The sequence below is a fragment of the Ylistrum balloti genome, unplaced genomic scaffold (genome assembly GCF_031769215.1).
Source record: "Ylistrum balloti isolate Yb309-2 unplaced genomic scaffold, AGI_CSIRO_Ybal_v1 Utg369672, whole genome shotgun sequence".
Classification (NCBI taxonomy): domain Eukaryota; kingdom Metazoa; phylum Mollusca; class Bivalvia; order Pectinida; family Pectinidae; genus Ylistrum; species Ylistrum balloti.
The window spans coordinates 708663-724082 of NW_026781917.1; the positions used below are offsets into that span (position 1 = coordinate 708663).

General features: G+C 34.2%; 1 protein-coding gene across 1 annotated transcript; it reads left to right on the forward strand.

Moving 5' to 3' along the window:
- Positions 1–2631: 2631 nt before the first annotated feature.
- LOC132562384 (NXPE family member 4-like) lies at positions 2632–14283 on the forward strand. The gene is made up of 4 exons (XM_060227127.1): positions 2632–2816; positions 11144–11914; positions 12441–12493; positions 13490–14283. The coding sequence occupies exons 1-4, from the start codon at positions 2632–2634 to the stop codon at positions 14281–14283; spliced, it is 1803 nt and encodes a 600-aa protein (XP_060083110.1).
- The last annotated feature ends 1137 nt before the right edge of the window (positions 14284–15420 follow it).

A 15420-nucleotide genomic window follows, 5' to 3' on the forward strand; every position in this document is an offset into this window, starting at 1 on the left:
TTTTGATAAAGGAACGTAATATATTTCTGTGGAATCTGCTTAAATAATCATGATAAAATTACACTTACAGTAATCCTTACACACATACATTTAAAATATATGTATATTTTTTGATCCATAAGGACACAAATCAAATATATTTCTGTGGAATCTGCTTAAATAATCATGATAAAATTACACTTACAGTAATCCTTCATTTCATACATTACTGTATATGTATATCTTCATGTTGGATCCATATAGACACAAATCAAATATATAGTCATATGTGGGATACATATATGATTGTCATCAGAAAAGTATCTAGGGGGGATTTATCATATATATAGAGGGATACATATATGATGGTCATCAGAAAAGTATCTAGGGGGGATTTATCATATATATAGAGAGATACATATATGATGGTCATCAGAAAAGTATCTAGGGGAGGTTTACCATATATATAGGGGGATACATATATGATGGCTATCAGAAAAGTATCCAAGGGGAGATTTATCATATATATAGGGGGATACATATATGATGGCCATCAGAAAAGTATCTAGGGGGAGGTTTATCATATATATAGGGGGATACATATATGATGGCCATCAGAAAAGTATCTAGGGGAGGTTTATCATATATATAGGGGGATACATATATGATTGTCATCAGAAAAGTATCTAGGGGGAGATTTATCATACATATAGGGGGATACATATACTGCCTATTTGTAACACCTTCCCAGGTGTAATCAGTTAATTGGACACTTTTAAATGTACCCCTGGCATGTGTTGCCAACAGACTGACTAACAACCGAAGTTTCAACAACGAATTTGTAAAGTATTGATCTCAAGGGGGGTGTACAAATACTATAGAGGGGATACTTTTCTGATGGAGGAAAAAGTATGATAGGGGTAACAAATATGATATGGCACCAGCAATTATTGAATCCGGATTTTCGTAAATACCGACAAAATTATTTGGGCCCGGCATTTTCCTTCTTAGTTACTGCTATATTAACTTTGTAGATCACGGATTTGGTATATTCTGAATACCGGGGTGATTTAAGATTGTTTTCATTAATAAATGGATATACACGATCGAGTTTATCTGTGAATGCAAAACAATGATAATGCCTACAGGGCAATTTGTATCGATAGTGATTATAGTCTTTTTCTTTAAAGTAGTATAACTTCCCACTGCTAAATTTACCTGTAAAACTTCACCTGTTGGCGCTCAGCAACTGGTATTACTTTTCTTTAATAAAAGATTATGTTCATGATACTTTTCTTTACATATAACTATTTAAGAACATGCTTAAACTATAGTAGGTAGGTTCAGGAGGTGAGAGTTTGCCATACGAAGGACATTGTGTAAGTTTAGAAGTAATTAAAAGTACGAGGCATGAAGCAAGTATTTTAAGACAAAATTGTGGCCAACAGTCAGCTCCCAAGTAAATCTTCGGTTTACATTATTTACCATTAATTAATCGAAGTGTGAAGAAATATCCACAACAACACATTTTTATAACTCCCCGAGATGGAGTAACCTCGTAGCTCTGTGTATATACTTCATGGTAAAACTAGTCTCTAAACTTGTAACAAGTGAATTCCCACTCCACGCCTTGTTTAAGGGTGTATCTACAGTTTACTGACTCTGGAGAAAGTTAGAACATAACTGTAAACACCGGAGATGTTACTCTGTTTTCAGAATGTCAGTTGTCTAAATAGGCCTAATGTTACATATCTGTCACTTTGCTTTCAAAGTGTAAAAGCCTAAGTCTATTTCCCTGTCGATTCGTTTTCAAAGCATCAGCAACTACTGCCGCAAACCAATTAAAACTCGCAAAATCTTCAGTAGGAAAAAGCACGGCTCAACGATAATGATCCATACCTGCCAAATTTTCCCGACTTGTCACAAAGGAAAAATAATGAATATATATATTTAATCGATAAATCTAGATAACTTTAAATTGATAAAGTGCATGCTTTAATATATTATAACAATGAAAAACATACCAGCCTTTTTTCGCAAATATGGTTCAAGTTGGAATTAATTCATTTCAATTCTCAGTACTCCTTGAACTCACACAATATTACAGATACTAATATTGGTGATTATCTGTTTGGTAGTTAGTAAGGATATGTATTTCAAAATATGATGCTGCTGAAAGAAATTGTTTAATTGAAATAAGGGAAAAATAATTTTAATCATCTCTGGAGATTTTAAACTGTCATTTTATCAAAATAGAAAGAGGCAAAAAACGATAAACGAAATAAATTCTTTCATAAAATTCAAAATGTTTTAATTTTTTGTATTTATTGTGAAATATACTTAAGGGATAAAGAAACGCAGGGTAAACTTTGAAGATGTTTCCGTCATAATAATGGGACACCACGGGGTAGAATGATCTCATCTCTGTATCTAGCAGCTGTTAAATTACCCGCTACCACAACCAGTGGTGATTTAACACCATGTGACGTTCCTCCCAACAACATAATCGATCAACGCCAAACCTATCCGTTACTACTACGCAGCAGTCGGCAAAACGTTCTCCGCGACGTCGGTGTACACGGTGTCGAACGTCTGCTCGAAATAGGGTGAACCGGGGTTCATCAGTAAACGAGACCCGCCTCCACTGCCTCAATGGGAATATTCGGAGAGCATGTGACGCCACCAAAGCCATACGACGCTGGCGGTAAAGGGGTTGACCTACACACGGGTGACGTGCCCGTAGACCAACTTTCCGTCATCGTTTCCTTCAGTTTTTGCATGGATAAGACTGTGATGAGTACCTATGGCATGAAGGGCAGATTCAGTGGCAATAAGATGTAGATTGTGCAAACGCTGTCAGCAACCCATCCAGTTTCCCTTAAACTTCTAACAAGACATTCTTTAGTGCAAATGTGGACACTGAAATGTCTGGCAACCTGTATTTTTGCCATTGACCTTGCATAATATCGCAATGGCCTGACCCCTCTGAACTTCCGTCAGCCGTGCAATGGTTTAATGCTATCAGAAATTAATCAAAATATCGGAAAATTATGTGTCTCTATGAAGACTACCTAATGGTATGAGAGCAGTGTAACCGAAAGTCACAACACTGCTTTACACGAGACTTCCCTGTTTCGTGCTTTCCCAGAAGAAACCGTCATGCAATACAATAATGCAACATTCGATATTGGACCACGTGATCTGAAACCTAGAGAGTTGCTTGATCGATTTAAATTATTTTTACAGTGCGTTCACAAGATATTGCAAATAATGTCACTCTGTTTTTCTTTATCCCTTTGAGTTTACATCTTTAAAAAAATATTGTAGATAGATACAAATCCGGACATTTGGTCCGGATACGTTCCTATTTTGAATTAGTGTAGCTACTTCCTGTTTAACCATTATCATGTTTTTGTAGAAAACCAATCATTCTTGAAATTTTAGTCAATTATTCAGTGAGTGAATATTTCTTTGATCTGATTTTTAATCAAGATGCCAACTCAGTCGTTTTTTGCATATTGTTACATTATGAAGATCGTTGTTCAAACCATTTTCTTATTGAATTTGTTAGTTGACCGCATGGGTAGTATAAACATGGTAATAGCTACTTAATTATTTGTATAATGACCTTATATTAACCAAATATTTACCAGGGCCCACTCCTGAGTCCTGACCAGGTCGGAAACAATGGCCATGTACAGCAGCATACTCACCTGGGGGTGTTCCCTGAACGCATACATGTCCAGGACAATAGGTAGAAACATCAAAGGGAGGGTAATTATAGTCTGTTTCATATACTGCATTTACCCGAGATATTTTACTTGTGGATCAACCTGTATTTTTATTTTTATTTTCGACTGCAAGGTTACATCAACAGTTAATAATTGATATTTTGTCCCTTAATACTTCAGTATTGCAGTCAGAAAGTACATGTATACATGCATAATATGTATGCGTTCCGGGATACAGACTCACCTGGCTAGGTGGTCAGCCTTACCAATTTGACAAAGTTCGGACAGAAACCGAGAGTAACCATAAGACTCAGCGACTGGCTCCACCGCTGAAGCCTCGGCTAATCAAAGTGCGTGACATAACTTGACCACGTCTCATCTCACAGGATGGCCAACGTAACCCGAAGCAGCTGACACTATGTCAAACCAGACACGATGTCCCTCCGTAAACCCTAGACTGAACCCCACAAAGTGCTACTAACATTGCGACTAAGGGTACATACACCTAGCAAGAGCCAAACAACCACAGGCTCGTGAGTAAAAAAAAACACTCTAGCGAATAACACAAAACAATAGTCACGTTTTAAATAATTTCCATCTATAACGTTATTAAGTGTAAAAAAAATATTTTACATATCTTGTGATATGTTTGAATGTCTTATTTTTTTTTATTTATTTTGAATATAATATTGATGATAATTTCTTTGATGTTTAGATAAGAAACATTAAAAATTATCACATTGTAGATCATTGACTTTATTGTTATTTACATTGTACATTGTGTTTGTGTACACATTATGTATTGATGGGTAATTAGGCCAAATGTTAACGAAATTAAACATGGAAGTGAAATGGCTTTTAATCATTTCTTATCAATCATTTAGTAGATCGTATATAAATTACCAGAAATGTGACATTTTATCTTTATTTCCAATACTCTAGTTTTATTTCAGGTAAATTTGGTTTTATTTCCAATACTCTAATTTTATTACAGACACTTCTAGCTTCGTGTTATAATTATTTTAGAAATATGTTAGGGTGTAGTGCTAAATCATCCAACATAATGATTTAATTTATTTATAGATGTTTAATTCATATATAGTGCTTAATGAAGTCAAACTAAATTATTCAGTATTTTTGCATCAAATATGATATATATACTTAGTTAAATATCTCAATATGAAGATAGGCTGCAAGAAACAAAGGTAAATATCTGGTAATAATCCTGGTAAGAAACGAGCAGTTAAGATGAAAGTCGGTTTTAAAGATTTTATTCATCCCTCAAGCACACTAGCATGTGCAACAGCAGGTCAACATTCAATACAAATATACAACGATATGGTTAACACTATTAAACGCATTTCATTCAGTGGCAAAACAAATATTATATAGTATTACCCACGCCATACCATAAATCATACAGTAACATTATAGAAATATTATTCGCGCCATGTACAGTGATATGGAAAAATATTTTACACACAACGATAATATAGGCAATTTTAAACACAACAAGAAGTATACAGCACATCAATAACTTTTCGCATGTATACATTCGCACATCAATACCATAGCATCATGCACATTATGTACCAATAAACCTGTATCATACTTCTTTTATAATATTAGAATCAGTATAACACATAAAGTATATCCATATAATGGTGTGATAGTCACTTTTACACACAAACACTAGTACAATATAAATTGTAAACACTAGTACAATATAAATTGTAAACAATATTATACGCATCATGCATATACAATGACAGTCCATTTACACAAATTTCTCCACAACACATTTAGTAGACGTTTAGTACGATATTACATAAGTTCTACAATACAAACGTATATTTATATAGTGTATTACCATATTATCCATTAAATTTTACAGTTTCGTGTGCATATTTTACATCCTAATATTCTAATTGTGTTTTCTATCATATGGGTAAACACTGTCAAGTTTGATAACATCCTAATATTGCATATCTATGATAATCCTTTCATTTTAAAAACATAGAGGTTAACAGTATAATAATTGGGTATACAGTTTTTCCGTATATGACAAATAATTGAATTTGGGTATAAAAACAAATAATGATATTCATTTTTAACACCACTGGAGCATAGAGGACATATTCTATCTTCACGCTGTATTCTAGCCAATCGTCCAGTTTCAATTAGTAAGGACAAATTACTAGCTCTGAGCTTACAGATTCTATCTCTATGATTCAGCTTGATCAGATAATTTTCAAATTCGAAAGGGTTTTTAAATATTGCATAAGTCTTCCCTCGTGAGGAATGTTCTGTATCAGAATACCATTGTTGTATAAATTGATCATGCAGAGAAGAATTTAAACTGTTTTAAGAAGATTTGGAGAACTCCCCATACGGTCTGTCTAATCCGGTTCATTGACCACGAAATGCGATGAAAGAAAGTAATTTCATGTAATCTCTCCAAACACGTGATCACATTGTGCGTGGAGTTCCAAACGATTTATTTACCTAAGGTTTTTTTAACACCTTCTTAGGTAGGTCTACTATTGTGCTAGTGCAAAGTGAAATGCGTTTTTGAGCGCTATTTATGTTTATTGAAATAAAGAGTGTCATTTTCTTTCTTCATGGAATTCATAGGTAAATCTGTCATGGATAGGTTAACACCGATAAAACGAAAAACGTAGGTTACATGTTGTACTCCATCTGCAAACGTACAGAACTAACCTTGGAGAAAAAATGACTTGATAACACAGTCTGAGCAACGTCCAAAGCCATCACAGAAATACTTAGCAAACATCAATGGTATAGGAACATCAACAGTTTTAGATATTCAGAAAAAGGATGAATTAAAACGGCAGTTTTCAGACAATGCTCCAGCAAACCAAACACGTTTCAATAGTGGTTCCAAAAACGGAGATATGAACTCACTAAAAACTTACCTGTAAGTGGTTCTGTAGTTAAAAAAGGGTAATTCATATTTAAAAACAATTTGATAATTTAGATTCAAAGCCTCTAGTAGATGGCTATCCAGTTTTAAAGAAAGTAATTCTCAATGATTGGTTATTTCTAAGTTAGTGGGAAAAGCGCAGATGTATTACTCAACGCTACATGAGTAAATGGTCCGAAATCTCAATATAATATATATATATCACTTCGTTAGGACCGATATTTTATAAAACTGCACAATTACACAATTCATGCCTCTATTGTCCTTAGACAAATCTGGTAGATTTGTTTCGACGCCGTTAACTAGTTATATAAACCAAAATGAAAGGTATGTTAACAATTGTCTTTTTTTCCAACAAGTTTCGCGTTTAATCTTGTATATTTATATACATATCAATTTGGAGTATATATTTTTCATCCCTTATCAGATTCATATGCATGTTTGTGAAATACATATATATCTATTTAATAAGTTGTATGAGCTATTTTCAGTTCTAATAAGGAAAGTCCCATGTATTGAGCTATCTTTAACTCTCTAATGCTTTCCAACATTTTCATGCAACAGCGAAGTTTCTCCCCTCTTGAGAGGAACTGAGAGATATTGCACAAACAAAAAATATGTTTGCTAGAAATGTGTAAATCAACATTGGAAGTGCGGCATCATTACACTGGACCCCTTTGTCCTATACTGGGCCCATACTTCATTGTTTGACAGGAGTACTGGTGCCCATTGTTCGGTATCACAAATCAAACAGTGTATTGTTCTCGATTTTAGTGAAGTACTTGAGACATGTAACAGCTGAACGCGGTAGTATTTCTTCATTACTCAGCAGATGTCTAATCGTGTTTTATTGAAGAACAACCATCAACTTGTAAATCGTTGTTTCACAATCACTGATAATTATACAGCTGTGTCAATATAAAGGCAAAAACACAGCTTTTCATATTTTAACGGTGGCACGGGATCCTGTTTAAAACTTAAGTTAAGACCTTGGTCTGAAGCTACCATGTTTGATAAAGATTATTTTGGTCGAATTCACTTTTTCCATTTATGCGATCGGACTAAACCTTCCATAATTAAATACAAATATTTGCAGTAACTTGCAAACAGTTGAATGAAAATAAAGAAATATGTTGGTCTTTAACCTGCCATAAGGTAAATGTATTGCCAGAATGTTTTGTGATTATTTTGAAATGTCTCCAGTCGTAGAGATTCATTTGTAAAGTATAAAACTTTCAGATTAAACATGGCGTCCTTGTGACTTGCTGGTGTAGACCTACCTGGAAATATGATATTTTCTCCCGTAGAAATATGGTTTAACAGATGTATATTCTTTTAAAATAAATGTTACAATATGGCAAATCATAAAACAGATTAAATCGCCCACTCGACTCCTTTCTAAATTTTGGCCTCTGTTTCCATTAAATTTCATCAGCTGTTTGCTGTATTGTATTTTATACATTAATTAATGCTGTATTAAATCATTTAAATCTATATTTGAAAGGTACTCTTCACTTTTATGTCTTCAGTAAAATCCTTGAACGAGTGTTACTGTTGTTTTAGTGAAAGAGTTAGCAATTAACAAAGAGAGGGTAATTCTGTTGGGGAGACAAATACCTTCCGAGCAGAATCGAAGCAGATTTTTGGCACATGAAAAAACTTGTACTCTTTGCAAATCAAAAACTCTTTGAAATATCAGATATATCATTTGAATATATGATAAAGGATAAAAATAATAGTAAAAAGTTTTAGTCACCTACATCAATACGCGAGTTTTTAATCTATATTCTAGTTTTACACAGCAGTACGTCCCATAATGCTTTACTTCAGCGCTAACAAGAGAGGGCACTTTAAAGATGATATTACTTGTTCCATATTTGTTGTAAAGGAAATGCTTATAGAATAGAAGTTCTTTTAACACAACCAGTAGAAAATAAGAGAGTGATGTTTCTCGATGACTACTTGGTCACCTTCATCTGACGTAAGTTATGTATAAAAATGCTTGCTTGTTTGATTGTTTCATGGCTCAGCCATATGAGTAGAAATGCGTCTAAGGCAAGTTTAAACACCCCTATTGTAACTCCTTTGTACAAATGTTTTATTAATGCAGATGCTAGATGAAATGACATACAAAATGAAGGGTATAAATTGCGTTAATATGCATTTCTATAAATTGATACAGACCAACAGATCCGTTTGAGAACGCTTGTTATCAGTTTATTGTATAACGTGGACAGTAAATTGTTTGAGAAGCACTATTCGTTGGACTTGTAAGTCTTGTATTTTTATTGTGATTGCATGGCATTTTTGTCACTTACAAGTAAGTCAGACATACATATTTCTCTGAATTTGTTTTAAACTTAGTAGATAATCCCTAGTTTGTGCTACAAAATAGTCACTGGGAAGCATCAGTTCCAAGACAGGGTGTGGTGTATTCAGTGTGGCAACATAATTACAAGTACCAGGAGAATAAGACTAGGTGTTCCAGGAGAGTAATGACAAACGTGATTTTCTATACAGTTTTTAGGCTAAACGTACTCAGTACGCGTAGCCTATTGCGACGGCCTTTCAGACAAAATTTACCGATCCTGGCCTTCTCATTGACTGAAATATCGAAAAGAGTTAGAGCCCTCTAGCGGCAATTTTCTGCGTAAATAATGCCGCGATCTTTCAAATCGCTATTTTAAAAGCATTCAAAATTAGATATATTTTACGGAATTCTCGACATGACGTAAGCGTACAGAACACTGTACGTGCGAGTTGATAAGAAGCTAGTCTGGGGACTTGGTTTGAATTATCAACTAACAGCACTTATAAACAAACAAAACTTGCAAACAGAACATCAATTTTGTTTTAATCCTTGTCATTGTGGCAAGATCGTCTTAATATATAACATCACTTTACCTCATTAGACGTCACCGAATTGGACTGTTCGTCCCACGCGCACACCCGCCGATATGACACTTTTTCAGATTTTTCACACCCACCGCCATGACACTTTTTCAAGTTTTTGAAGATAAAAAGTTTGCGCTTCGTAGCAAGGTACATTTGGTGCTCATGATTTATGAATAATATATTTTAATACTGTCCTGATCATGATGTTGACTCTGTTATAACTTATATTTTTTGTCTTTTAGTTTTATTTGATGAAGGTTAATTGTGCTGATTTCTCAAGGTTTGTTAATGTGTATCAAAGTTCCTTGAAATGAAAATATTCCTTCAAACAAAGCGCGTATAAAAAATCCCAAAAGATTCATGTTTATAAATATCAATTAACTAGAACGAAATATTTCCATAACATATTTATTCATTTAGCGTGTTATGGTGACATTATCTAATGCATTGGAGATCAGAAATAGTAGTAGCTATAGTGAAAATATTGTAAATTTTGTACATATATGAAAGTCTGGTTTAATCTCAATGAACTATGTCTTTATAGACATAATTACTGGAAGAATAGTCTAACCATGATACTTCAAGGAAGATAGGCATGTAAAATACATTTAATGTAATTACTTACACTTTAATCTATCTCAAATGCTGTGTACACCTTATCTACTTTCCTCAACTACAAATATAATTATAATAAGTAAGGACTATTGCTTTGCAATACATTCAAAATAAAGAAGTAGGTATAAAGTCCTTTCGATTTGTCTAAATCCTCATATTGATAGGATAGTAATTGCAACATCTTGGGTATTTCAAACGTTTTATTTAGTCAACTTCAGCATAGAGCTATTAACCATTTGGCTTGTTGGCGATAAATATATGGTTGTGTGTATTTTGTTATTTTTTTTTTTTACCTATTTTGATTTGTTGACATTATTGTCGTCAAATTTGAATGTCCATTTATGATTCAAGGTCCCGTATACAAAATACTTATAATCAAATTCCGAACACACGACCATAAGCTACACATGTTCTCTGACAAATAATGTTAACATTATTTCAAGATTTTGTTTATCAACCTCGAAACAATAGATAACTAAATGTAGCTATTTGTAATGCACAGATAAGCGTTTAGATTCGTCAGTTAAGTATGTTTGACATGGTATTTTGTTTTTCAATATCTCGGAGTTCTTTTCCCGATTCCAATGTGCTATACAATGATATTCCTCATCTAACAAGTGGATGATGTATGCTTTTGCAGTGACAATGCTGTGCTAATGTTAAGTGTTCTGTAATATAACCAGTAAGGATATAAATAGAACGACATTTTAAACATCCATGCTTCGTGATATGTTTAAAAATGTAATAAACACAACACAATTACAAAGTGGAAATCAATAAACATGCTTTTTATTCGGAGAAATATCCTCATTATTCGATTATTATCAGTTTCTGTGAAATTTGCATATACGAAAAAGTACATGTTTAGATACAGCAATTTTACTCAGAAGGACAACCTATCCTTGATAGCAAATGTTTACATGTAATGTTTGTTAACGTTCATCTGCCATTTTCAAGAATAAAATTTCATATGTTTCAGACAATATGAGTATCCCTTATTCCAACACTTTGCATCATTGCACCTGACTTCTCGCCAAGGAACCAATTCTACTAATCCGCAAGAGCATATAATGAAAATCTTCAAAAATGCAATTAAGACTATTCCCGTGTCGGATTATTCAGCCTCTGTATCAAAAGCGGTTTTGTCATCTTACAAAGCCTACCTTTCTATCGAAGATATTATCGACATAAGAAGTCTAGCCAGTAATACTTCCTCCACACAAGCACTTGCTGTAAACAATGCGGTATATTCTCTGGGAGAAATTATAAAGGTTAACATCAGACTTTATGATGGATACGGAAAACCACTCACATACGGCGGAGATGTTCTCAGAATATGGCTGACAAGTACAGCCAATAACGCAAATGCCAATGGCTACGTCATTGATCACGGAAATGGGTCCTACACAGGTCACGTGATCGCCTTATGGACAGGTAAAAGTGTCATTAAGACATCGATAGCGGCAACTAAAGAGCAAATTGCAGTCGTTCAAAAATATATAGAAAAACATGGATTACTGCATGATATGGTGGCTGGATTTACAAAAGATAATGTTGTAGAACGAACGCCTTGCAGTGTGAAACCCGATGTGTTAGGATTGACGGACATGTGTAATTTTACCAACGATAACTATGGTCTTCACTGGTTCTGTGGGAAGCCAAGCAATCCGTCACTAAATTGCAAGGATTGGAAGTTCACAAAAGGTCATCGTACAGATCATTTAACTAAACCAGAGAGGAAAATTGCAAGGTAGATGATAGCTTTAATACTAAAATGAGATAAATATTTATTGCGTAACATTGGCGAAAGCTTTAACGTAAACTCTCAGTTAAACTTTGTGGCTGGTTAGTTGCCAGTTATTCGATACAAATCCAAATATTTCAAGACATTCATATAGATAGAGATTAAAAACAAAAAGAAGTCAACATGAAAATGAATGTAATGACAACTGTCGCAATCTGATGATTACCAGAATCAATGAAGAACCGTTTCATTCTTGAACATGTGACATTGTATATAGTTGTTCTCAAGCTCCATTATTGATGCACTCATTTTGTTTGAGTAGATATGAATTTTTTATTGAAATTTTGTTAAAAATATAATCTTCAATATCCATGTAAATGAAACGACCAAGTTCATAATATTGCCATTCAGAAAAGGATATTTTTTCTATACTAACTATTGGCAATGTCATTGTGTCATCAATTAACTTTAAATCTTTTGAATTCATTCATATATGCATATATTAACAAAAGGTGACTTGCTTTTTGAACAGAATCCACAAGCATATGCATTTGCAGAAAAGTCCGGAAATAACAATAGCAGGAAGTAAGTAACGGGAGATAAATGCAAGTGAAATAATAAATCTAGGGAAAACTTTAGGGTGGAAATAAAAACTATGTAGGAACAAATGTTGGAAGGGGAGTTAAATACGATTGAAATTATATACCTTGTAGGGAGAAAGGGGGAAGGGGTTCATACAAATGTAATTATATATTAAGTAGGGACAAAGGGGGTAAGGGGTTAACTACAAATGGAATTATATACTAAGTAGGGACAAAGGGGGGAATGGTTAACTACAAATGGAATTATAGACTATTTAGGGAGAAAGGGGCGGAGGAGTTTTAATACAAATGGAATTATAAATTCTTTAGGGACAAAGGGGGAAGGGGCTTAAATACAAATGGAATTATAGACTCTGGAGGGAAAAAGGGGCGAATGGGTTTTAATACAAATGGAATTATAGACTATGTAGGGACAAAGGGGGGTTGGGGGGGTTTAAATACAAATGGAATTATATACTAAGTAGGGACAAAGGGGGTTAGGGGTTAACTACAAATGGAATTATAGATTATGTAGGGAGAAAGGGGCGGAGGAGTTTTAATACAAATGGAATTATAGATTCTTTAAGGACAAAGGGGGGAAGGGGCTTAAATACAAATGGAATTATAGACTCTGGAGGGAAAAAGGGGCGAACGGGTTTTAATACAAATAGAATTATAGACTATGTAGGAACAAAGGGGGATTTAAATACAAATGGAATTATAGACTATGTAAAGACAAGGGGGGGGGGTTTAAATACAAATGGAATTATAGACTACGTAGGGACATATAGCGTGTGGGGGTAGCGTTAATTCAATGGGAATTATTTATTTTCTAAGGATAACGGGAACTGTGATTTACAATAGGAATTACTGACCAATTAGGACCAATTAGGTCCGTGTAAAAGTACAGAATGAAAACAAGTGATTGGATATATAAAGCTAGTAATTGTTTCTTCTGTTGTAACTTTTCAGTAATTTAAATGTATGATTTTAATTATAGGTGCAGATTTTGTACAATCTCCAGATCTGCCATGCTACAAGCGACCAAGTAAGGAAACATGGCTTGAGGAGTCTCCTGTTGGTTTTTATTATCACGGAAAATGGCACCAACGGGGCTGTACAAACACCTTTATACCTACCAAGATTTCATATGAAAACTGCTTACGGAATCAGTACCTGTTTTTGATTGGCGATTCAAATATCCGCTCGTGGTTTGATCATATAAAAGTTAGAGTGAATATGAAGATACCGAAGAATAAACAAGGTCTGACAGGACAACGATGGTTCAGTTTGAGGGAAGCTGAACGACAGGATTTGAATCTGACACTGTTATGGGCTGTTCATGAACTTCCTTTCTATACTGGAGAAGACTCCCCGAGGGAACATATCAAGTCCGTAGCCTGGTATATAGATCGTGTTCCGACAAGGGAAAACGTAACAATAGTTATACATAATATGATGCATTTCGCAAGAACGACGCCGTCGGAATTTCGTGCACATATTCGGAATGTCAAATTTGCTATAGGCAGATTGTTTAAAAGAGTCCCTGGAGCTAGGGTGTTTGTAAAAGGACCACACTCTGCAACGTTTATCGATCTTCTTAAACCTTTAGATTACATACGAAAAATTCACGAACAATTATTTTATGAAGAATTTAAGGAATTCCATGATAAGATAACTTATTTGAATGAATGGGATATAACTACCAGTATTGATAACACCAACGTTCATCCAAGTCAATTCACTGTTAGCGATATGGTTAATAACTTTATGTTATACTTGTGTGAAGTTTAGAAACCATTCTGCAGAGTTTAAAAGTAAAATTCTTGTCTCCTTTTCAATTTCAAAAGTTTTATAGCTTCTGTAGGACTTTTATTTTGACAGCAAAGAGGCGACTGAAGAAATTGGTTTAAAGATTTGTCCAAACCCAGATTGGAACGTGCAGTAGCCCTTAAAGTTTGAGGTTTCTAAGTCGCCTACTTGTTTTCAAAACGTATGTCTTCACTGAGAAGTCATGTGATGCAGTCATATTCATTATCTAACTCTATTGTATCAGATTATCAATTGGTATTCAAACGTACTTCTCATTCAATTATTTAAATATGATAAATTCAATAAAGAATAATTTCAAATAACATCACCTTTTTCTTTCTTTAAGAGCAGTGATCTGACCCAATTTGATTTATTAGCGCTACCTTGCCTTGACACTTGTTAAAAAATATTATCAACAACTCTTACAATACCAGTTTTATTAACGCTATAATAGTGTAGCAATTATAAAGTCCGGTTACAAATCAATGATTACAAATTATAAAGAGGTCTATGTCAGTGGAATTCAAGAATAGGTTGTACTCTTTGTCAATGAAGTTAATGTTCCTTTGAAAATTGCGCTCTATTTGCACGTAAGAGGCAGGTAAGTCACACAAATATGGTACACCGACAGCAATCGTTGTCATAATTGGCAAGTTTAACATCGGGATTCCTACGCAGCTACCCAATGACCTCCGCGCAAATGTTCTACGAAGAGTAGTGGATGGACCCGATATTTCTATTTATCTCGAGTATAAAAGTACAGTCATGTGATCAAATTATTCTATTTATTACTTGCACCAACATATGAAAACCAACGAGCCGTTTTCCATCGCATCGTGGGAGATAGTGTTCCTGTTTGTATTTTGCTCAGTCTCCTTCTTTTTGCTTTTCCGACCCTAATTTTGGTCATTATTATCGCATGGATGATTAAATAAGAAATGTAGAACGGTATATGGTTTGTCTACATAAAATATTGTATCGTACTTTACGGTTTTATATATCATAACAATTGATACCAATGTATTGTTCAGTCCTGAGAATTCTGATCTTATGATAGTCGTGTCGATCGTTTTGGTGTGCCCTTGTTGTACAGCTGCTTTACCAAATTGAGTGTTTGCT

What these genes read in the sequence shown, in the direction of transcription:
- LOC132562384 (XM_060227127.1), top strand. Translation starts at nt 2,632, where the DNA reads ATGGGAATATTCGGAGAGCATGTGACGCCACCAAAGCCATACGACGCT. An exon ending in AGATTCAGTGGCAATAAGAT is followed by an intron (nt 2,817 to 11,143) that starts GTAGATTGTGCA and finishes CATATGTTTCAG; the next exon opens with ACAATATGAGTATCCCTTAT. An exon ending in GGAAATAACAATAGCAGGAA is followed by an intron (nt 12,494 to 13,489) that starts GTAAGTAACGGG and finishes TTTTAATTATAG; the next exon opens with GTGCAGATTTTGTACAATCT.